General features: G+C 35.4%; 1 protein-coding gene across 1 annotated transcript; it reads left to right on the top strand.

Annotated features, from left to right (window-relative positions):
- Positions 1 to 15,500: 15,500 nt before the first annotated feature.
- LOC129451129 (uncharacterized) lies at positions 15,501 to 19,115 on the top strand. Its single transcript, XM_055214193.2, has 2 exons — positions 15,501 to 15,982; positions 17,326 to 19,115. Exons 1-2 carry the CDS (start codon positions 15,646 to 15,648, stop codon positions 18,459 to 18,461), a joined length of 1,473 nt encoding a protein of 490 aa, XP_055070168.2. The 5' UTR covers positions 15,501 to 15,645; the 3' UTR covers positions 18,462 to 19,115.
- The last annotated feature ends 6,970 nt before the right edge of the window (positions 19,116 to 26,085 follow it).

Here is a 26,085-nt window from a genome sequence, read left to right as displayed (position 1 = left end):
TTCGGCGTCATCACTGGGTCCTGGCAGGCGAGGTGTCCGCAGGCGGGAGTCGTCGTCGCCTGTCGGGTCCTCTGCCGTGCAGCGTCTCAGCCGCGTAAGCCGGCTCCCTGTGAAAGAAACGAGGAGCTGCGTCATGGTGTCGACGGATCGACACCACGACGCAGTGGTATGTCCAGAGATGGGCAACATTTCAAAGACACGTATGGCCAAACCAAATATCATAAAAAAGTGTCAACGTTTCATTCTTCAGACAAAGACTGAGGCCTAGTGGGTATTATTACTTCCCAGGTGCCCCTTAGACAAAGTATAACAATCTCTAATGAAAAACCCATGTCGCTTCACCACAGTAGTAGTGAAAGCGGCCATGTTATAAACCAAGGTGCTTGCCATTACACGCCTCTGCGTTTCAAAAGCAGGGCCCTTCCTGTTTCCCGACCGCGCCCGCCTTACAGTGCAGGCCCTGCTTCTAACTCTAAAATGAGACCCTGGGGATGACTGCGGCCCGCGCCCACCCTCCACTACAATTCCGGGTGCGGCGAAGGGCGTAGCAAACACAAACAGCGCACAAAGGGTGCGCATCAAACGGCCGGCACGAAGCCGGGTCCGCGATGCTGGGGGCGCTAAGCTGCTAGTCCCGCCCAGGGCGCTGCATCCAGAGCTAGGAAACAAGCGAATCTAATGGAAGCACCTGGGAGCCACCTAAACCTGAGTGTAAAAAAGGCTAATCTTCCCTCTAGACTGCCGAAGCAGTTTTAGGATACTTAAAAACGGGCCACGTTTCTTATGAAACTATGCCCATCCCCCGTATGCCGACGACTTAAAGGTGGAGCTACTCACGGCGTGCGGTGGTTCCTTCGGCGTCATCGCTGGGTCCTGGCAGGCGAGGGGTCCGCAGGCGGGAGTCGTTGCTTGCAGGGTCCTCCGCCGTGCAGCGTCTCAGCCGCGTGAGCCGGCTCCCTGTGAAAGAAACGAGGAGCTGCGTCATGGTGTCGAGGGATCAACACCACGACGCAGTGGTATGTCCAGAGATGGGCAACATTTCAAAGACACGTATGGCCAAACCACCCGCCCACCCGCCCTATCATAAAAACGTGTCAACGTTTCATTCTTAAGACAAAGACTGAGGCCTAGTGGGTATTATTACTTCCCGGGTGCCCCTTTGAGAAAGTATAACAATCTCTAATGAAAAACCCATGCCGCTTCAACACAGTAGTAGTGAAAGCGGCCATGTTATAAACCAAGGTGCTTGCCATTACACGCCTCTGCGTTTCAAAAGCAGGGCCCTTCCTGTTTCCCGACCGCGCCCGCCTTACAGTGCAGGCCCTGCTTCTAACTCTAAAATGAGACCCTGGGGTTGACTGCGGCCCGCGCCCACCCCCCACTACAATTCCGGGTGCGGCGAAGGGCGTAGCAAACACGAACAGCGCACACTGGGTGCGCATCAAACGGCCGGCACGAAGCCGGGTCCGCGACGCTGGGGGCGCCAAGCAGCTAGTCCCGCCCAGGGCGCTGCATCCAGAGCTAGGAAACAAGCGAATCTAATGGAAGCACCTGGGAGCCACCTAAACCTGAGTCTAAAAAAGGCTAATCTTCCCTCTAGACTGCCGAAGCAGTTTTAGGATACTTAAAAAAGGGCCACGCTTCTTATGAAACTATGCCCATCCCCTGTACGCCGACGACTTAAAGGTGGAGCTACTCACGGCGTGCGGTGAGGTCTTCAGCATCATCACTGGGTCCTGGCAGGGCAAGGGGTCCAGCAGGAGTTGTTGTAAGCAAAGTCCAAGGACCTGGGGCCCCCATGCCCCAACATTTGAGTTGTACAACAGTAATATTTGAAATATAATTAAGTTAGACATATTAACTTGATTAATTTTTATTGAACAGCTTAACATTATACAAAAGTGTTACAGTTTGGTATAAGACAAAAAATTCTTGGTTCAAAAAATACAACTAGTGCCTGTGTCTTATTCAAAATGGTCTTGGTTTTACCTTAAGCCAGTGGTTTCCAAACCTTTTTTTTTACCAAGATTACGATTCAGACTGATCTAACAAACTAGTTGGTTATTGCCTGGATTTATAATGTTAATTACATAGCTCTGATTTTCATATTGCAGAAACAAACTTACTGTAAGATACAACAAGCATATAGACTAGACAAACACTTTTTTTGCAGTCGCGAGAACATAGAGAGTCGAGCGAGCGCTCATCCCAGCACTTGCATGTGTGACTGTGACTGCATTTGTGTGCACTGAGCAGAGGTGCACTTTTGTGTGGCAGAGTCTTCGTTTTGTCCATTTGTGTTTTTCTATGTATCTGGGGCAATATCATTATCCGCTTGTGGCCAGTAGGGGCCAATTGAGTGGTTTGCGTGGTGGATAAACACTGTGTTTAAGTATTGTGCATTATTTTTTATATTTCTTTTATTATAATGTAATCAGAATCAAAACTGGGAATCGTTAGGCAGAACTGGAACTTGAAAATTTCTTACAATACCTAACCCTGCCTGTAGGTTTGTGCACATAATAATTTTACATATTGCCTATTTTTAATGTTCTGTATGCATAAATACAAAATACAGGGCATACAGTAGGCTACACTTGGATAAATGTATTGTGTTTACACAATAGAGTTTGGGTTGCGCTGCGGAGAATGTGTGTATGGTATTTTATTTTAGCGGAGATGTTTAGTTTCTGGAGATCGACTGTGTTTAACATTATAAAGAAATTCTGCACCACGGTTTGCAATTTTGAATAAATGTAAAATGACTTCAGTATAATTTCACTTTGAACATAAGTAGCAAATTGTTACTTTCGACCCTGTCAGCTGGTACGAAAGTAACACACATGTGGGTCAAAATTAACACAACAGAAATAGGTAAGTTCTTTGTATCATGGGCACCTTAAGTTTATGGTACTTACATAACATAAACAGAAACAATTGCTAAATAATAATTAATAAAAGAAAGTCATAAACATATTTTACATTAATAACCCATAATAAATATAATATATATATAATACAGTACTCAGTATTTAATGACATTTGTTAGAGTTATTAAAATTGTTGGCCTTAACATTGCTTTTTGGGTCCATTTAAATCAAATTTTGTGGATATCCAAGTGATGTAACATCATATGATATGTTGAAAAGTGTTATATACATAGTATATACTACAGTATTCATTATTATTAATTAGCATTTCGAAAAATGGTTGGCCTTTAAATCTACTGTTTGGGTCAATTTACATAAACTCAGACAAAATCATTTTAATGAATTATATGATGCTTTATAAGGTTTCCTTTTTTTACCTTACTGATATTTCATGTATATAAAAGTGAAGTAACAGCATGTGACATGTTAAGACACTGTAAAATTAAGCATTACAGAATGAGAATATAAAGGTACTTACATACCATAAACAGAAACAATTGCTAAATAATAATTAATAAATTCATAAACATATTTTACATTAATAACCCAGCTCCCAATGCACTCAGTTACTTGATTAATTGTTCTAAGAATTTATGCAACTTTTATTTCCTCTCCAGAATTTTCCACAATTTGTAACATTTTAAATCTATATACAAAATATACAAGTACAATAATACTTTCAATTTATGACTATAAAACTTGCCAATCAATAATAGTGCGCCACCCTCAGGCTGAATTACACAAAGACACCAAACCTCTGCCATCTGTTTTGTACAGTATGTGTTCAGTTCTGTATGTAAAACTTAAGACTTTCCCCCCACCCCCCAAAAAGACTATTAAGCACCAGCCTCTACAATATACTGTGTGTATATATATATATATATATATATATATATATATATATATATATATATATATATATATAACAGTACTTAGTATTTCTAATGACATTTGTTAGTTATTAAAAATGTATGTGACGTCACGCATTATAATATAGTGTCTGGTTCATAGCGACAGAAAAAAAAGGGAAAATAAGAAAAAAAACTGGTTCAAAGCGGTCAGCATAATAAAAAATAATGAATAATATGTGTTTTTACATTTAGATTTGCATGGTATTTGTTTGTCTATGAGAAAACTATTTCACCGATTGTATTATTGTTTCTTTATTATAATTATTATTTATATTAATAAATAATATAATATAATTTTTTAACAAGTAGCCTACCATGATGCTGCAGTACAGGAAAACCTGCAAACTTTCGGGAGTGTCAACCGCATTTAAATGCGTGAGTGATTCCGCCAAATGATCGTTTCGTGTCTGTGCCGGAAAAAACTAGTTCTAGACCAAACAAAGCGGTAACCATAGCAACGTTCTGCCTTCTCGCGTGGCTAATATTTACTGCTTTGACCAAAATAATATTACAGCGTTATGTTTTGCAATAAACCCCCATCTTGGCGTTGTGTGTTGTACACATTGCAGCGCTGTTTTGCAATGCTGCCAGGTTCACGTCTTTATTATTATTATTATTATTTTTTTGCTTAACGTTAGTTACCGTTTTGGCGCTCGACCGTTTATGGCTTTGGCTCATGAAGCGATCAAGTTTTTGGTATTAATTAAATGGGAAGGTGTCGATGGTAATTTTTTTATATTTGAGGTAAAACAATTTGATATCGCAACTCTATTAAGCGCTCGTGCCTAATTTATGCACCGTGCATATAGAAAACGTTTTCCCCTTTTAGGCATTTTATTTTCAAAAGAGAGACCTGTTAATGTCCGTGATGCATTTACATACTTCATCAACAACTATTCTTCAGTTCGGTTATGTACACACTATGCAGTTTCTGCAATGTTACAGTGTAATTGTTTCAAATCATACAGTAGGCCCTACAGTGTCACGCCCACTGAGTGGCAAAAGACAGAGCGGCAGCATTTGTATACAGTGTGAAATCAGCAAAAACACTAAATTGGAAAAAGCTGTTGTGCGATAGAGTGATTAAACAGATTTAACAAGAAAAGTATTTTTTTCAGTACTTGTATTTTATCCGTGTTTTTCTTTGGAAAACATACATCCCAACGGATATTATCATAATTTTTACTCTATTACACTTCATAAATACAAGTTTTTGTTTTCCATTTAATATTTAATTACATGAACGTACTTTTACTCAAGAAAAAGTACACAATTTTAATATAATTAGATATTTAATACATTTTAATATGCAATATTAAAGAATACACTTGATTCTATGCTTTAGAATGTAGTGAAGTTAAAATTTTACCAAGACAAACACCCTAATAAAGCACATAGGCTTGGAAAATGTAACTAATGTAACTAAGTATTGTCCACCTCTGCTATCAAGTCCAACTAAATTCAATTTAAGCTGATAATAGTTGGTTTTACCGGCATTTTCGCAGCTGCCGCTATGAAAACCAGTCATTTTGTTGAACGTTTGCCACTCAACAGTGCGAGTTCCGGTGTGATCATGTGGAAAAAGACGTCAATACCCTTTATAGACGCATCGTGTGCTCAACACATAGTGAACCGTCCAACAGCTTAGGCTACTGAGATTTTATAAAATCAGATCTTTAAAATAGCCTACAGTTATCGTCTGTGTCTGCGCGTGTGTAAATGACACGTTTCATCCGTCCGCTTCACTAGTGGATTAACCCAGTTACAGTGTTTCTGTGAACTTAAATATCATTAAATGTGCGCTTGTTCCTTCACATGAAGCTATTGAGTGTATTAAAAGACTTTGAATATAGTGCCAAAAAAAGTTTATGGTGCTTTTATAATACTTTTATTAATAGCTTGTCAGTAACAACCACGGCTAATGCACATATCGGAATTGGATCGGTCATATTGTCAGTCCTCGATCAGATATCCGATCCAGCCAAAAAGCCTGAATCGGCCCCAATACCGATCCAGCATATTGGATCGGGACATCCCTTCTTCCTTTTAATAGATAATCTATCTATAAATAAGTATGAATGTGTATAAGCATGCCTGTATGAAATATGGATCCAGAAAGAGTGCTGTCTACCAATTCAGCACCATCACCATTGACCGCAGCTGCTAATGTCGTATGTGAAAAAGGTATTAGTCTTCAAAGCACTAATATGTTCAATTAGAAACAACGCTATTGAGAAACGCAGCCCTGAGTATAAATGTAATCGTTTTAGTGAGAGGTGTTGCAAATATCTATATTATTAAAAAATAATGTGTTTTTTAACTTTCATTCAAACAACAGTATTCTGGCAGACCCCAACAATAAATATATACACTTTTTTGTGCTCAAATTAGTGCCTCTTTAATACTGAGAGTTGAGAACATCCATAAAAGTTAGTTCTAATGTATCTTTTGGATTATCATTGTGGATGTTAAAGAGCAAGTATTATCCGATTCACGATTTTACATTTCCTTTGGTGTGTAAGTGTGTATTAGTACATGTTAACAATATGCAAAAGGTACAAATCCCAAAGATGAATCTCTTTTCTTGGACTACAACAAACACGGATGGTAGGCAACAGTTTACTTACTTAATGTTTTTGTAATCCTTACCTTAACAATCTTTTTATCTCCTGCTCAAGCCGCACTAGCGAAGTTGATCGATCAACTTGGTCATCTGGATTTTCTGGATCAAATTCGGCTCGTATTGATAATGTAGTAAAGACAATATTAATTCCTGTCAGTATTAGATTGGAAGCTAATCTTCAAAACACGATAAGGAGCGCCACATTTCTGTCTGACTTCAAATGTATTCAGGTCAATCACAACGTACTGGTAAGCTGACCAATCGGGGATCCTGCGCTTTTCAGATTGGTGAGCTTTGTAACAAATCAGAGCGTTTTAAGGAAGGCGGGATATCTGGAGCTAAAAAAATGCACGCTATAGGGATGCACCGATAGGATTTTTTTGGGCCAATACCAGACAATAAACAGACAACTTTTGGCCGATGCCGATACCGATATTAAACACTTGTGTACAATACTATACAGTTGGTCTATTAGCTTGTTTATTTCTGCATCACATTATTTTTACTGAACATGGATTGGATCTAATTAACATTATGGCCATATAAATATTGCTACTTCAAAAAAAGTTGGACTTCTTTTCCCCCACTAAAGTGCAGTTTGCATCTTTTATTGTCCAAGACATTTGAGCCAGCTCAACAAAGGTATTCTGTCGGTGCTTAAGTATAGTGCACACCAGAACATTAAATCATTTTAATTGAACAAAAGACATGCAAGTCATTGCCTTTATGCGGTTAATTAATAAACAATCGGTATCGGCCTTTCTCGTGCTATTGCCGATATGCCGATGGTTTCAAATTCATCAAAAATCGGTGGATCACTAGTACGCTCATTGGAAAATAATGTGTTTTTAACCATAAACCATACAAACACATTGTATTATACCAAATACACAAAATAATGTTGATTTTTTTAGCAAAGAAATAGCTGCTCTATTAAGTCACCAACGATAAGAGCTTTATCAGCAGTGACTATTCGATTAGACAGGAAATCAGCAATTTTTTAAAGAAAGTTTGTGTGGTGGCCTGTTTGTCTGTAGATAGTTGCTAGGATGAAAGAAAGCTGTTTGTTGTTATGATCTGAACTTTATTTCAAATGTATTTGTTTGTTTGAGGAACAGACACAGTCGAAATGGGTGTATATATTATGGTAATATAAACTTTAAGTTTGGATCTAATGTCATAAGACATTAATGACGTTCCTGAGAATAGAACCACCTAGAACCAGGGCACTTGTGACAGGCATCTCAGGCGTTGTGCTGCTGAGTGGAGAGTACCTATTTGTACTTAACAAAGCGCATGTAAAAACTGCCTTTGCCGACGGAAAAAGCGAAACTATGCATGTGGCATGAAATGCAGGTTATAGCTTTTCTACAGCTACCTATTCTGCACTCGGAGGTGAGCAAAGGTCTGAAAAAAAATAAAGCAGTATTCGTAAAAATTAAGCCCACGTACCATTTAAGCCCACTTTCAAATTTGACAGTAAATTATAAAAAATATAAAATAATATTATATGCTTCTCATTATTTTAACCACTTCAGTGATTTGTTAGTTCACTGAGATTTTAATTACATACCAATCACTTGTCAGCGTTGAGTTAGTCCCATTCATGTGCACACTGGTGTTTCAGGACCATTCAGAAATAAACACTTTTCTGCAACTCTTAGTCATTTCTTTTGTATATATGCATTGATATTATGTCAAATAAGAGATACATTTATTTTTTTTGTGTGTGAACAAATAGTTCTTTTTCATTTTATATAATTTTTCCTTAAACATTAAGATGAGTTTTATTAGCTTGCCCACCGAATCAATCTTAGGGTCAAACTTAAAGACAGAGTGCCAGAAAATTACAAAATTATTACACGCCGTAGTACTAAGTACTTTCTTATATAGGTACATTGTATCAAGTCAATAACACATAGGGGGAAGCAAAAGTAACATTTATCACAAATCATAATTTTAATGTTTTAGACAGAGATATATTTTTGCTTTGGTCAATAACTCACAAGTGTTGTCTATCAATACCAGGTCCAATAGGCTTTATGCCCTGCTGCACTACTTCCTGAACTTCAGCCAGTTCCTTGTTTCCTGTTTGCCATTATTGGACAAACTGATTAATCCAGGTGTGCCTGACCTCAGTCAGTAGTCACAACAACAATAATCAGACACACCTGGATTAATCAGTTTGTCCAATAATGGGAGACAGGAAACAAGGAGGTGGCTGAAGTTCAGGATCAGGAAGTAGTGCAGCTGGGCATAAAGCCTATTTTGAACAAATGTAAAACGACTTCAGTATAATTTCACTTTGAACATAAGCAGCACATTGTTACTTTCGACCCTGTCAGCTTTTACGAAAGTAACACACAGGTGGGTCAAAATTAATACAACAGAAATAGGTAAGTTCTCTGTATCATGGGCATTGGGCACCGTAAAATAAAGCATTACAGAATGAGAATATAAAGGTACTTAACTTACATACACAGAAACAATTGCAAAATAATAATTAATAAAATAAATTCTTAAACATATTTTACATTAATAACCAACAACCCATAATATTATATATATATATATATATATATATATATATATATATATATATATATATATATATATATATATATATATATATATATATATATATATATATAATATTTATTATGGGTTATTAATGTAAAATATGTCTGAATTTATTTTATTAATTATTATTAATTATAATTAATTTCTGTTTATGTTATGTGTATATATATATATATATATATATATATATATATATATATATATATATATATATATAAATAAATTATTAAAAAGTATTATATACAGTATACTACAGTATTCAATATTATTGGTTAGCATTTCGAAAAATGGTTGGCCTTTAAAGGAGTAGTCTACCCTTTTGCCATATTAAACTATGTTATTACCTCAACTTAGACGAATTAATACATATCTATCTTTTTTATTAATTATTAAAGGGTAGACTATTCCTTTAAATATACTTTTGGGGTCAATTTACATAAACTCATAAAATAATAAAATAATTTAAATTAATTATGTAATGCTTTATACGGTTTCCTTTTATACCTTACTGATATTTCAGGAATATAAAAGTGAAGTAACAGTATGTGACATGTTAAGACACCGTAAAATAAAGCATTACAGAATGAAAATATAAAGGTACTTACATGCCATAAACAGAAACAATTGCTAAATAACAATTAATAAAAGAAATCCATAAACATATTTTACATTAATAACCCAGCTCCCAATGCACTCAGTTACTTGATTAGTTGTTCTAAGAATTTATGCAACTTTGTTTTCCTTTCCAGAATTTTCCAGAATTCATAACATTTTAAATCAATATACAAAATATACAAGTACAATAATAATTTATATTTATGACTGTAAAACTTGCCAATCAATATTAGAGCGCCACCCTCAGGCTGGATTACACAAGGACACCAAACCTCTGCCAAGTGTTCTGTACAGTATGTGATCAGTTCTGTATGTAAAACTTAAGACTTTGCCGCCCAGCCCCCCAAAAAACTATTAAGCACCAGCCTCCACAATTTACTGTATTTATAATACAGTACTCAGTATTTCTAATGGCATTTGTTAGAGTTTACATCTGCTTTTTGAGTCTATTTACATCAAGTAACATCATATGATATGTTGAAAAGTATTATATACAGTATATACTACAGTATTCAGTATTATTGGTTAGCATTTCAAAAAATGGTTGGTCTTTAAATTTACTTTTTGGGTCAGTTTACATAAACTCTAACAAAATCAATTTAATTAATTATTTAATGCTTTGTAAGTTTTTTTTTATACCTTACTGACATTTCATGACTATAAAAGTGAAGTAACAGCATGTGACATGTTGAGAATATAGTAAAATACTTAATATTTCCAATCACTTGTTAGTGTTTCTAAACGGTTGGCCTTTACATCTGCTTTTGAAGTCAATTTACATAAACACCAAAAAAAGACCAAAAAAAAATCACTAATTATTATATTACCCGAAGCAATTGGTGTCTAAGACGTTTCTATAGTAATGCTTTGTAGGGTTTTCTTTCCTACCTCCCTTGCAGTCTCTCCCTGAGTGTTGTCAACCTTTACTGTTCTGAGCCTCACCGTAGAATGACCACACACACTGCAAACTGAGTTCTCTGTGACGTCACGCATTATAATATAATGCCTGGTTCATAGCGACAGAAAAAAAGGAAAAAAAAGAAAAAAAATCTGGTTCAAAGCAGTTCAGCATAATAAAAATAATGAATAATATGTGTTTTTACATTTAGATTTTATTTGTTTGTCTAGGAGAAAACTATTTCACTGATTGTATTATTGTTTCTTTATTATTATTATATTAATAAATAATATAATATAATATTTTAACACGTAGCCTACCATGATGCTACAGTACAGGTAAACCCCGGGTCAACTGAATCCCGGGTTACCTGTTTCACGTTTCACAATGCATATATAATATGTATGTTTACATTACTGGGTTAACTTGGTGCATATGTGCAGTGTCGGCAGACACGATTGGCTAAATAACAATCTGACTGAATATAAAAATCTTATATTATTAATTATTATTAATATATTATTAATGCAGATGTTTCCCTCACCTTTGACAGTTTTTCTCACTTTTTGCTGAACAATTGACGTTAAACGACTGCGGCACGGTGCAGCGTTTCTGTAAATTCAAACAGCTGAAATGACTGCTCTCAGTTTCTTACTTTTTACCATTTTCGTACACACTGCAAACATTCGGGAGTGACAATGAGAAGAAACAATGAGTGAATCCGCTAAATGATCGTTTCGTGTCTGTGCAGGAAAAAAACAGTTCTAGACCAAACAAAGCGGTAACCATGGCAACGTTCTGCCTTCTCGCGTGGCTAATATTTACATATTTGATGAAAATAATATTACAGCGTTATGTTTTCCAATAAACTTGGCGTTGTGTGTTGTACACATTTTAGCGCTGTTTTGCAGTGTTGCCAGGCTCACGTCTTTATTTTATTTTTACTTTTTGCTTGGCGCTCGACCGTTATGGCTTTGGCTCATGAAGCGATCAAGTTTTTGGTGTTATTAAAATGGTAAGGTGTCGATAGCAATTTTTTGAAGTAAAACAATTTGATTTACTTAACGTTAGGTTTGTAATGGGATTTTTCTTGTCCGCTGTTTTTTTTCGTGCAAGATCTCGCAACCATAAGCGCTGGTGCCTGTATTTTCTGCACCGTGCATACGGTTTCTGCACCGTGCAAAACTTTTTCCCCTTTTAGGCATTTTATTTTCAATAGAGAGACCTGTTAATGTTCATGATGCACGTTTACCTACTTCATCAACAACTATTCTTCAGTTCGGTTATGTACACTACACAGATTTTCTGTAAATGCGGTCAACGTCACCCCTGCATTTTTGGGGGAGTTAATTAATTTAGTGGTAACGTTAGAATTCGGCTGTCGCTCATGACTGAAGTGTGTGTGTAACCACAGGCCGTAGCTTGAACATTTGGGGGGACCAAAACAATTTGCGCTATTTAACATACATAAGTTAACGTTCGTCCATCTGTAGCATATTAAAGTGTACTTACCAAAGGCGATGGGTCTCTGAGTGAAATCTCCTAAAAGCTTAATCTCTTCAATCATGTAAACATAAGATTCTCAAACGCGAGCTGTATAAAATGATGATGATAAACCCGCCAAAGTTTGTTTTTAAGACTGCGCGATGCAGCTGCGCAGAAGGAATCACGAATGAACCTACAGTATTGTATGCTTACTGTAACCATTTTATATTATTTATATCTACCATATTTCATATTACAACCAAACTAAATATTCAAATTTTAATAAGCTACTTTTAAAACAAACAAAAAAAATTCAAGGTGCGTGCAGTTGGAGGCTTGCTATTGGCTGTTGTATTTGAATAAATAATGAGTTCCCAGCAAACACAAAAACGTTATAAAAACGTTTTTTTAAGTTATGTAAAGGTTGTGATAAAGTTATTTTCCGACGTACTTAATAGGACAAATGTCTTTTTTTAACATTGCAGTTATAAATACGTATTTTCACAAACATTAACGTAATTAGCACGTCACACCACAACTTTTAGAAGCGTTTATAACACATTTAACTACACAGACAAATCACTAGACAAGAAATATAAAGGTAATCAAATATCCAAGATCTACAACAAGGATTTAATTTAATGCAACATAATATGACAAAACATCTTTTGATATCAGTGATATAATTATAAATATTATGAACAAACAATTAAAAGCATGCAAATAATAAACTAATCAAAATGCAAATGAAATGTAACACTTGGAACGGTAATTAAAATCATTGTAGTGTGCTTAACTAAATATTTAGTAAGTATTCATAATGATATAATTGTCAAACAATACATCATCACTGTCGAACAGAAACCTTTAATTGGTTCATTAATATTTTATTTCAGAAATTGTTGATCACCCTTTATGAGGATTTTACATATATTTAACAAATGAAAAGATCCTCAAACTGCTGGTAAGAACTCAACCATACCCAGGACTTCCTGGACCTAACTTTCTTAACCTTGCTTAACGCAGAATTTTCAGATTTTCAACCCACCTTATATTGTTACAATGTATGTAATATATGTATTCAGAAGAGTATTGTGGACAAATAAATGGGAATATCTCAGTACAAGTTTAACTAAAGAAAAAAGTAAACATTGTCCATTCAAATATTACCATTTATTGTAAATATATAAAGTGGGTTGCAAATCTGCAAACGTATCCTTCGAGGCAATGATTACAATATAACGTTTGGCAGTTTTGTATGTCCATCTTTAGTTGCCATCATCTGAAGTCTCTGTGAGTGTATGCATCATCTGAAGTCTTCACAAGTCAGGCTGGATCCATACTGGAGCTTCTGTAACCTGTATGGGTATCCCGATAGATAGAAACAGGAAAGCAAAAGGAGAAGGATTAGCATGGCTGCTGTTCATAGTATTTCAAGCAAAAGATGATCATGTGTACTTTATACCTTTTATTTCAGAAAAAGGTTATAAGATGTGTTATGTGAATGCTAAAAAGATAGGATTTTTACTAGATTTACACTAGGAGGGTTTGTGAGTAAAATGTGAAAAAGCTCTGCCTCCTTTTGTGGACTTTGACATTCTGGGTACTACCAAGACTTCTGTGACCCTATTTAGCAATTATCTGGTTTAATCACCATCAGATATGTTTTGGATCCCTTAATAAATTTGTCCTCATTATTTGGGGAACCGACACAGTCTCTATGGAACAAACTACATTTGCAATAGTATCATTAAAGGAGGGGTGCATGATTTTTAAAAAACACTTTGGAAAAGGGAGTCGGCCAAGTACCAAAAAACATGTCTACTAACATCGTTGCCTGGGTTGCGTATGTGTGGGGCGGGTCTATCAACAAAATTGCCATCGTGAAACAATCGCCGCGATTTTTGATATCGTGGCTCTTCATCGGTGATCCTATGTTGTACAGTGAGAGAGGTTCAAAGACAGACGTTTTTCCGGTCTTGCGTCCAAAGACAGCCTACGATAGTTTTCTGACAGTGTCAGAAATTCAGCATGATCACCGCACAGTGTGTTTGCTGCTACGATCTGCGTACTGGTATTTGTTTACCACGAGCGCATGCTGGTGACGTTGCGCAACGTGTGACGCTGCTGCCGAAGCTTCCATGTCGTCTACATGCCTGTCGTACCCGAGTTTAAACAATCTACGTCGCATAGTGTGATAAGGTAATGATCTTATAAGAGGGCAAAAATCCTGCAGTAATTCCGGGCTTAAGAGAAACGGAGCTTTGTCGCATTCAGTTTCTGGTCGTCTCGTTTCCATGGTAACTCTCTCCACTCCAGCGGATTTAAAGGGGCAGCACATTCAGCGCACAGCACACAAATTAAGTCACGCAGCATTTACATAAATAAACATCTTAGAAAACTACATAAACATTTTAAATTTCAATAATTAATTTATTAAATAGTGAATTTTAAACTTTTGGTTGTTCATAGAACAATTTAATCTTTCTATTTAATCTAAAAAATGTTTTATTAAACTTTGCTTTTCTTAAAAAAACATATTACTCTAATCTTTTATTGTAACCCTAAGATGATTTATCACTGTAAAATGATTTATTGTTTTGTTAAAAACTATATTATGCCAGTCTTAAACATTACATCAAACAACAATAATAAATAGCACAAAGTGTAATAATAAAATCATTTCAAAAATACAATGTTTTATATAAAATATTTTATTTAAAGTTTAAAATGAATAAGGAAAATAAAGTCAGCTGAATCCAAGCTCTAGAAAATGAAGTTAAATTAATCCTTACAGTCAAAAAGTCTGAGATTTACTTCTCTAGTCAAGACCATTAAATTTTTTTTAAATACATAAAGGGTCAGTTTCCTGGACAGGGATTAGACTAGTCCTAGACTAAAATAATTGTAAGAGCTATCTTAACAGAAAAACACAATATTTCTGTATATGTACTGCATTTAAATTCTATTATTTTACATATAATACTATAAAAATATAAACAGTGCTTTTAATCTTTTTATTTTATAACAGTAAGTAAATATTTTCTTAACCTTATCTTTTTTTTCTACTCAAACCTTGCACTAAACTAACAAATTCAATTCCTCAATACATTTATGAACTATTTTAGCCTACATTTTTTGTCACCAAAATTTTTTCTGTTTTGATGTATTTTGGATTTTTTTAAGTCACAGTATTGGAGGTAGTAGGTCCGTACCTGTACCACCTCAGTTAAAAATAATATTACTGCTCTATATCAAGCAACTTGATGATATATTAGATACTTCATTACACTCATATTGACATGAGTGAGCTGCATACATAGCCAACTCTTATTTTTTTGCACGTTTCTCCTCATATTTCCTAAAACTGGACTTATTACAAGATTATTACGACGAAAGTATATGGGAGAAACCAGAAGATGGCAGTAATGCAACGTTAAGGATGCATGCAAGCTACCGTTAAAACGCAAAGAAGATAGGATTAAAGAGCTCGCGTGTGTTGTGTTTGTGTATGCTCAGTGTTTTTCTCTCTTGAGTGTTTTATTGAGTGTAAGCAGAGTCTTGTCCATGTGTATTTTAATGTTGAGATGTTGATGAGATGAGATGGATGTGACTGATAGGAGCTCCAGTGAATGGCTGGGTTCAGTGTGGATTAGCAGAGATCAGAGCCGCACACCACAGCCACTGCAGGACATGAAACTTTCTGAAGAGAAATCCAGACACACAGAGCTCAGTATGAAGATGTGTTCCGTCAAACTCATCGACTGCAGGAACCTCATGATAAAGATAAAAACTGAACCTACAGAAATAAAAACCGAACCCACAGAAATAAAAACTGAACCTACAGAAATTAAAACGGAACCTACTGAAATAAAAACTCAACCCACAGAAGATGAATATGAAGACAGTCATAATAATGGTCATGATTTTATTCCGTCAGGTACGTCTCATCAAACGTAGTATTTTTATAAAAAAAAATGTTTTATCAAAGTGTGTTTTAAGTCACTAAACAAAATACCAATACATTTACTAAAATTAGTTTATTTTAGGATATCTTTAATACTTATTAAGCAACAGACATAAAAGACAAAAAATGCTTTTGGTCATTTTAGAAGTGTCACCATATAATGCAACAAGGATTGTGAAAGTATATAATTAATATATTTTTTATTTATACATTTATTTTATTTAGCACATTTTCATGGTTCAGTCATGTTGTTTTATTACTTTTGTAATTCATTTCAGCACTGTTTCACTTTGTGTGTTATGCTTGTTTTTTATCCGCTATCCATTTTAAAGGGGACATTTCACAAGACTTTTTTAGGATTTCAAATAAGTCTTTGGTGTCCCCAGAGTATGTACGTGAAGTTTTTGCTCAAAATACCCAGGGCTCCAGAGTCCAGACTAACTTTTTTCACTAGGAGCACAGTGGCCCCCAACTGAAAATTTTAGGGGCGCAACCAGAAAATTTAGGGGCACATACCGTAAATCAATATGCTAAACAAATATTTACATTTCTACTAAGTAATACACTGTATTACTTATAAATACTTTGATGATAGATGCAGAAAGTACAATGTGCTGTTTTAAATTCAATGTCACATCACAAAAAAAGGTCAAATTTACTGGTTGCACATGTGCGACTGGATGTAAAATTCAGTGGCACACTCTCAAATTTGGTGGCAAAATTCCCTGATACCTTATAGATAATTTATTATAACATGTTAAAATTGCCACTTTGTAGGATTGATAAAAAATGTGTCGTTTTGGGGTGTAAAATGCAAATGAGCTGATCTCTACTTTAAATGGCAGTGCAGTTGTTTGATACTGCAGATTAAGGGGCGGTATTATCCGCTTCTGACATCACGGTGGAGCCAAATTTGAATGACCTATTTTTTCATATGCTTGCAGAGAGTGGTTTAAAAAAACTAGTTACTGGTTTGATCTTTTCGACATTTTCTAGGTTGATAGAAGCACTGGGGACCCAATTATAGCACTTAAACAAAAAGTCAGTTTTTTGTGATATGTCCCCTTTAAAAACTATTGGTCGATTAATTGGTTAACGGCGAGCAGGGACCAACTTAGTTATCGGTATCAATAAAATCCACTATCGGATGACCTCTACAGTATTTTATATGTAATAATGACCCAAGCAGCTATAATAAGAGGACTGACAGCTGTCTATATGTGTGAATATTGAAAAAGATACTGAATCTCAATTTTTCCTTAATTGTGTAAATAAGAGAAGAGAAAAGAGAACTTAATTGTTTCATGTTCTTTCAGATGCGAAGAGTGAATTATGTCTGGGTGAAGAAATAACGTCCTCGACTCTTTCCTGCATCACCAGTGGAGAGACATTCAGCTCACAGAGACATGAGAGAAAACACACAGAACAGAAACGCTTTACCTGCACCAGATCTGAGATCAGCTTTACTACCTTACAAGAGAAGAAACTTCATTCAGAAGGCCACAGAAAGACGAAGCAGTTGTTTCACTGTAAGCAGTGTGGGATGGATTTTGATTTCTTATCTCAGATAAAAGTTCACATGAGGACACACAGTGATGAAAAGTCTTTCTACTGCACTGAATGTGGCTATTACTTCAGCTCCAAAAAAACCCTTAAAACACATAAGAGAATTCACACAGGAAAACCATACCAGGGTCCTGACTGTGAGAAGAGTTTCAACCGGAAACATCATCTGGAGAAACACGTGTTTATACACACCAATGAGAGACCGTATCCGTGCAGTAAATGTGACGAAGCCTTTAAGGATTCATGGTCATTAAAATCCCACCAGAATATTCACTCTGAAGAGAAACCCTATCAATGTTCACACTGTGATAAAAGATTTGTTTATAAATATCATATGATAGACCATGAGAGAATTCATACAGGAGAGAAACCTTATCACTGTAGTGTTTGTGGGAGGAGTTTCAGACTACATCAATATTTAGTGTCACACCAGAGAACTCATACAGGTGAAAAACCTTACAAATGCTCTCAGTGTAAAAAGACGTTTGCTCGATCAACTTCCTTAAAAATCCATCAGAGAATTCATACAGGAGAGAAACCTTATCACTGTAGTGTTTGTGGGAGGACTTTCATTAGCCATTACAATTTAGTGTCACACCAGAAAACTCATACAGGTGAAAAACCTTACAAATGCTCTCAGTGTGACAAGACGTTTGCTCATTCGGGTAACTTAAAAGCCCATCAGAGAGTTCATACAGGAGAGAAACCTTACCAATGTGGAGTTTGTGGGATGACTTTCATTAGCCATTACAATTTAGTGTCACACCAGAAAACTCATACAGGTGAAAAACCTTACAAATGCTCTCAGTGTGACAAGACGTTTGCTCATTCGGGTAACTTAAAAGCCCATCAGAGAGTTCATACAGGAGAAAAACCTTACCACTGATCGATCTATGGAGAGAGATCTACTGATTCTAGAAGTTTTCAGAGTCATCAGAAGAACCATGCTGAAGAACAAACTACACTGAAATCATTATAGCATCTGAAAGTCTTTACACGCTGACTGTGCACATTCGACCTGAATTTTCAACGTGATAGCGTGCTAGAACAAAAACAATAGATTTTTATGAATGGCTTCACATTGACCTTGGTTATTTGTTATGGTAATGTATAGTTAATAGTGCAATTCTGTGTGGTGGTTGGTTCACAATAGATCATCATCTACTGTAGTTAATTGATGTACTTACTCATCAAAAAAAATGTTCATGTCAAAATGAGATCCAGCATGCTCACAGCAATTTGTCATTAAGGATTTTTAGAAACTTTGGACAAAAATTATCCACTGTGTACTTGGAACGCACAAACATCAAAGATTTGTTATTTGTTGATACCCAACATGAATTGCACCATGAAGATTTTCATTTAATTGTGACAAGAACTGGACACTTTTTATGTTGGCAGAACGTTGTTGGGAACTTTAAAGGAACATTCTTAGAACTTTTCTCTGTTAGCTGGGTAGCTATACCAACACTGTGACAAAAGCTTGTGTACATAGCAGTCTATATAATTACATATTGTAAAATAATTTGCAAATCCTAAATTAGGCAAATCCTTTTTATTTAAAGGGGACATTTTACAAGAGCCTTTTAAGATGTTAAACAACTTTTTGGTTTCCCAGAGTATGTACAGTGGGGCAAAAAAGTATTTAGTCAACCACCAATTGTGCAAGTTCTCCCACTTAAAAAGATGAGAGGGGCCTGTAATTTTCATCATAGGTACACTTCAACTATGAGAGACAAAATGAGGAAAAAAATCCAGAAAATTACATTGTCTGATTTTTTAAGAATTTATTTGCAATTTATGGTGGAAAATAAGTATTTGGTCAATAACAAAAAAGCAAGATTTCTTTCTCTCACAGACCTGTAACTTTTTCTTTAAGAGGATCCTCTGTCCTCCACTTGTTACCTGTATTAATGGCACCTGTTTGAACTTGTTAGCAGTATAAAAGACACCTGTCCACAACCTAAAACAGTCAGAATGCAAACTCAACTATGGCCAAGACCAAAGAGCTGTTAAAGGACACCAGAAACAAAATTGTAGATCTGCACCAGGCTGGGAAGACTGAATCTGCAATAGGTAAGCAGCTTGGTGTGAAGAAATCAATTGTGAGAGCAATTATTAGAAAATGTAAGACATACAAGAACACTGATAATGTCCCTCGATCTGGGGCTCCACGCAAGATCTCATCCCGTAGGGTAAAAATTATCACCAGAATGGTGAGCAAAAATCCCAGAACCGCATGGGGGGACCTAGTGAATAACCTGCAGAGAGCTGGGACCAAAGTAACAAAGGCTACCATCAGTAACACACTATGCAGCCAGGGACTCAATTCCTGCAGTGCCAGATGTGTCCACCTGCTTAAGCCAGTACATGTCCGGACCCGTCTGAAGTTTGTTAGAGAGCATTTGGATGATCCAGAAGAAGAGTGGGAGAATGTCATATGGTCAGATGAAACCAAAACATAACTTTTTGGTAGAAACTCAACTTCTTGTGTTTGGAGGAGAAAGATGCTGAGTTGCATCCAAATAACTCCATACCTACTGTGAAGCATGGGGGTGGAAACCTCATGCTTTGGGGCGTTTTTCTGCAAAGGGACCAGGACGACTGATCCGAGTTAAGGAAAGAATGAATGGGGCCATGTATCGTGAGATTTTGACTCAAAACCTCCATTCGTCAGCAAGGGCATTGAAGATGAAACGTGGCTGGATCTTTCAGTATGGCAGTGATCCCACACATACCGCCCGGGCAAAGAAGGAGTGGTTTCGTAAGAATAATTTCAAGGTCCTGGAGTGGCCTAGCCAGTCTCCAGATCTCAACCCCATAGAAAATCCTTGGAGGGAGTTGAAAATCTGAGTTGCCCAGCGACAGCCCTAAAACATCACTGCTCTAGAGGAGATCTGCATGGAGGAACGGGCCAAACTACCAGCAACAATATGTAAAAACCTTGTGGAGACTTACAGAAAATGTTTGATCTCTGTCATTGCCAACAAAGGGTATATAACAAAGTATTGACATAAACTTTTGTTATTGACCAAATATTTATTTTTCACCATAATTTACAAATAAATTCTTAAAAAAATCAGACAATGTGATTTTCTGGATTTTTTTCTCATTTTGTCTCTTATAGTTGACGTGTACCTTTGACAAAAATTACAGGCCTCTCTCATCTTTTTAAGTGTGAGAACTTGAACAATTGGTAGCTGACTAAATACTTTTTTGCCCCACTGTATGTGAAGTTTTAGCTCAAAATATCCCTCGGATAATTTATTATAACATGTAAAAATTGCCACTTTGTAGGTGTGAGCAAAAATGTGCCATTTTGGGTCCTTTAAAACACAAATGAGCTACTCTCTGCTCTAAATGGTTGGATAGTGCAGATTAAGGGGTGGTATTATTATAATAAGATCCCCTTCTGACATCACAAAGGGAGACAAATTTTAATGACCTATTTTTCTACATGCTTGCAGAGAATGGTTTACCAAAACTAAGTTAGTGGTTTGTTCCTTTTCACATTTTCTAGGTTGATAGAAGCACTGGGGACCCAATTATAGCACTTAAACATGGACAAAAGTCAGATTTTTATGATATTTCCCCTTTAAAGAATAAAACATTCACATCATTACACTGATGGTTGTTTAAAGGCGGAGTCCATGATGTTTGAAAGCCAATGTTGATATTTGAAATCACCTAAACAAACACGCCCCTACCCCAATAGAATCTGGACCTTCTGTTGATAGACCCGCCCCACACATACGCAACCCGGCATTTGATTTGATTTAATTGGCTATAAGTGTGTTTTGGTAGTCGGCCCGTCTCCTTTTCCAACGCGTTTTTCAAACATCGTGGACTCCGCCTTTAATTATAGCTTTTTAATTATATTTCCAAAGGTTCATCAGCTGCAAACTATTAGATGTTACAGGCATAAGAGACTATTTAGCTATAACAGCTATACAAATAGTCTTACTAAATCAAAGACAATGCTGTACACATGGGCTATTTAGTGTATGTGCATTTCATCCGTGAAATCTTTAGTCAACCAGCTAGTATTTGGGTGATTCTCACGAAACACTTCACTCAAAAAAATGAAATGTTGGATTTACTTAAAAATATTTTGTCAAAGTAAACTCAAGTAAACTCAACGAACAATAATTAAGTTCATTTAACAAAAGAAGATTAAGTAAACTTAACAAACAACAGTTGAGTTGATTGTACATAAAAAATTAATTAATGATGACAAAAATTTGAATAATGCCATTTTATAAACTCAACCCCTTTTATCTAATAACTCCTTAACACTGAATCAATCAATCAATCATAGTGCAGCTGCTTAATACAACTAATCATATAAGCCTCTTAATTATAACTTATCAAGTACATCACAAATATATTTGAAATGAAATGTTACATTTCAAACCATTAAATTATTTGTTTTTGTTCTAATAATATATCAGAACAAGTTAATTCACTCATAGTTGGCCACAGGTACCTATCTAATGGTGCTACACTTCTGCAAGAGGGTGGCAGAACAACAATAATTACCCATAATACACTGCAACATCATTAGCCAATGAGATGCCAGTCTGTATTGGTTTTATTAATCTGTTAATTTTACACAACACTGTTATGTTGGCTGAACAAATAATTTTTAAGTAAAGCTGACAAGAGACACCTTTTTGTTGAATAAACTCAATTAAATTAAGTTCACATTGTTAAATTAATTTTTTAAAGTAATCACAATATGAAAGGATTAAGTAAAACTGACAAAGGCGAAAGTTCATTTTTTTTGAGTGTTGAAACACCACGGCACTAATGATTTTAGCTATAAAATGTGTAATATAGTAATATTAAAAAGCATCAGAATTAACACAATACTGTGTTCTACCTTGCACAATGTGTGATTTCAACGTAAGAATTTATAATTTGTCAATTTTATCTAATTTTCTGCTGAAATTCTCATTACCGCAATGTGTCCGGTTGTGTTTGAACATGAGTTATGTTGTAATTCAATCAAATTAACACAAAAATATTAAGAAAAAAAATAAATGGATGTTTTGCTACTTTAGATGACAGAAAAAATATTTACTGAATATTCATGTATAATAATAATGAAGAAAAATTAGGAAAATGATGTGTCCATGCCTGATTTTCTCATCCTCCGCAACACTTTTTGAGAACAGTTTAAGCACACATACAGAATTTTAATAAAGTTTGATTTTGAGTGACCAAGCACATGGACCAGTTACTTCAAGATGGCTACCAGGTAAGATCCTTTTTTTTACAGTTAATTTGAAATATTGTCTTGTCAGAATGCTTACACGACATTTTGATTATCATTACCGCAACAGATGCTTATTAAATGTTAATTTAATTAATAGAAGCATAATACTTTGATTTTAAATGCATGTGCAGAATCTCCAAATTATGTTCTTTCAGGTTTGTCATGTCATCTTGAAAATATGTCAGTGTTGATGTTTTCTGACTGTTGCGGTACTTTTTTAGGACTCATTTTTTAAATTATGTTACAAAAAGTGTTAAATGATTAGTAAAAGTTTTTAAATTAATGTTCCCATTTACTCCAGCCTTTGTTTTTCAATGTCTGGTGGGAAAAAAAGTAAATTTAAGCAATTTGTACATTTTCATGCTTGACATTTTTAAAACCAAGTTTTCGTGAGAATCACCCATTGAAGCTGCAAATAGCTGCAAGTAAAAATCAGAGAGCAAATTTTTGATCTTGTTGATTCGACTTTGCCGAGACAATCTCAACTAAGCAGCCCCAAAATTCATCTGATGGTGGCCCCTTTTTCTTTCTTTATCTTTACATAGTAGCTGATGTAAATATTATTTGCGTGTTGTGCCTTTATAGAGTAGAGTAAATCCAACCTGGTTGTGGAGTAAATGAAGACACTATTCAGCACCACCGCCATGGACAGCACCTGGTAACGGTGTACGTAAGAAAGTATTCCTTAATTCGAAACCTGTTAAGGTACAGTTCGGGAAGCACACTGAGAAAAGGTACACCTGTAGTTAAGGTTAACCTTAAGTCTTAGTAGTGCTCTAAAAGAAAACGTTATCAGGAAACGTAGCCCTGATGATTAAAAAAGGCAAATATACTGGATCATGTTAATAGATCTTAGTAACTTTAAGCATCTAAAGTAGTTTAAATATTTTGCAGTAAATTATTGCATTATGTTTAATGCCTCCTTTAACTTTGTAAATCATTTATATTTTTATATAATATTTTGATATCAAACAATAGGTTTGATGTAGATCCAAATTACTATTTTAACACTAATTAAACATTATAACATTGTAAAAATTCCTTGTGGCACTTCATTTTTAAGTTTAATCAATTTGAAATTACAATTAATTTCAAGTTTTTGACTAGTGAGGACTGAAGAGTTGCTATAAATTACAAAAATAAAGTAGAAATAACTTAAGCAAATTCAATTTTATTTTTATAATACATAGCAAATCCTCACTAGTCAAGAAAGTTTAAATGAATTGTAAATTCAAGTTGATTAAACTTAAAATTTAAGTGCAACAAGAATTTTTTTTAATTGTTTTTGTCTGTAGGCGACCACCTTAATCATATGCTTTATCTTATAGTACTCACATGTTATTTTAAGTAACTTTGCATAAGTAATAAATGTTGAGAATTTTATCACCTCAGATATTGCTCTTAAAGGCAGGGTGCATGATTTTTGAAAAACACTTTGGAAAAGGGAGTCAGTCGGGCGAGAAGTATATGTCTCTGTGGAACAAAAAAGGGAGGTTTCCCAATTTTGGGGTGTTTCCAAACTGGGATTAGGCATTTTTAACCATCCAATCAGAAAAGTATGGAAGCCTGAAAAGCCATATCATTTTTTTTACACCTATTTCAGTTTGAAAATGCCCCAAAATTGGGAAGCGCCTTTCTGTTCCACAGAGACCTCCTTCTCAAAAATCGCCCACTCAATTTGAAATAATCAGACGCCTGGGCTGTGTTCAGAAACAGTGATGCATTAACTTGATAACCTGCGCGAGGACGTGGATGTACTGAAGAGCTATTTATTTACATAATTTAAAGCGTAACTAAACCCCTGGTCAGAGCCTGACTCCACCCACTGGCAATATTTGAAAAATGCAAGAAAAGTAGGCAGATCCCAACAGAGATAGAGGGGACGATCTAAGCTCGTACCAAGTGTGTGGTGAGATCACTGATCTATATAGATGACTGGATTGCGCATGACGTCACACTTGTGAAGCCACCGCGCCGCCATGTTGGTATACCCAAACGTTCTATTAAATCAATGGACGTTATCAGATTTTAATGATAAAACATCACTTTACTCGTCTTCGTTTTTATATGTGAAGTTAGCCTGTACATTATTACAACAAAAACGTCCAAAGCATGTAAATAGTTATTTACTGAAAGTTGTACATTTTGCGTTTTAATCAGTTATTTCTTTATTACAGTATCAGATCAGCAGACAGACCGCAGCATATTTAGTATTAAGGACAATAAACGTGCTCTTTCTGAAATCTAAATACATAATCATGCTTTGTACCGTATGTGCATGCAATAATTTGCTAGTTTTGTAATCATGTTATCTAAAATTACAGGTTACCTGAACTTATTTAGAGAAATAACGCTGACCGTCACAGAATGTCAAACAAAACTTTATTTATACCGGTGTCATTAACAAATGCAACAGACACACTCACCTTAACGGTTTTTTATAAATCCATTATCCTGCCCGATTAAAACATAAACATTGCAAATAACACCAGAATTAACAAATAATTAACGTACACATATCATAAAAATTAACCTTGTGTAACTGATACGCTGTAAAGGGGGTAAATTTTGATCATGATTTTGAATGGAAGTCAATGACGCTCTCTGCCGGTTGGGTATACCAAGATGGCGGCTCGAACTCTGTGCTGACTTCACCTCACGCAGTTACGTCAAGCGTTATATGCGCAATCCAGTCATTTATATAGATCAGTGGGTGAGATCGTAACAAGGGCGTGGTAAGCTTGAACCGGCTTACGTCACGAGTCATTTTTTGGACCCAACATCCAATAGGAAAATTCAACTGCAGTAGCCACCGTTCAACCTGAAGAGGGCAGCACTCAGACGTTTTTACACCATATATTGTAGTATTGAAACACTTTATATCCAAATGTCAACAAACTTACTTAAATCAATGAACAGCACTAATAAACCGTCATTCTTACAGATCAGTAACTAAAAAAAGTTGGATTAGGGTTTAGTTACTCTTTAAATTACTGTTAGTTTAAATGTACTTACATTAAACAACTATACATCATTAAAAAGTGTTTTGATTTAAGATTTAGTTTTTGACCTTTATTTTAATCTGAGAATCCTAGTAACAGTAATTTCTTCATTTTTGTCAGACGTTATGAAAATGAAAAACGGTACATACCTTTAATTTTAAATATAACCCTCAGCCGCACTCATTGATAAAAATACTCTTCCGTGATCGTCATGAAAGCACTCGATAAAA

Source organism: Misgurnus anguillicaudatus, chromosome 8, assembly GCF_027580225.2.
Source record: "Misgurnus anguillicaudatus chromosome 8, ASM2758022v2, whole genome shotgun sequence".
NCBI classification, from domain to species: domain Eukaryota; kingdom Metazoa; phylum Chordata; class Actinopteri; order Cypriniformes; family Cobitidae; genus Misgurnus; species Misgurnus anguillicaudatus.
Note: the sequence above shows the minus strand (reverse complement) of the source record. Positions and strands in the feature narration are given on the sequence as shown.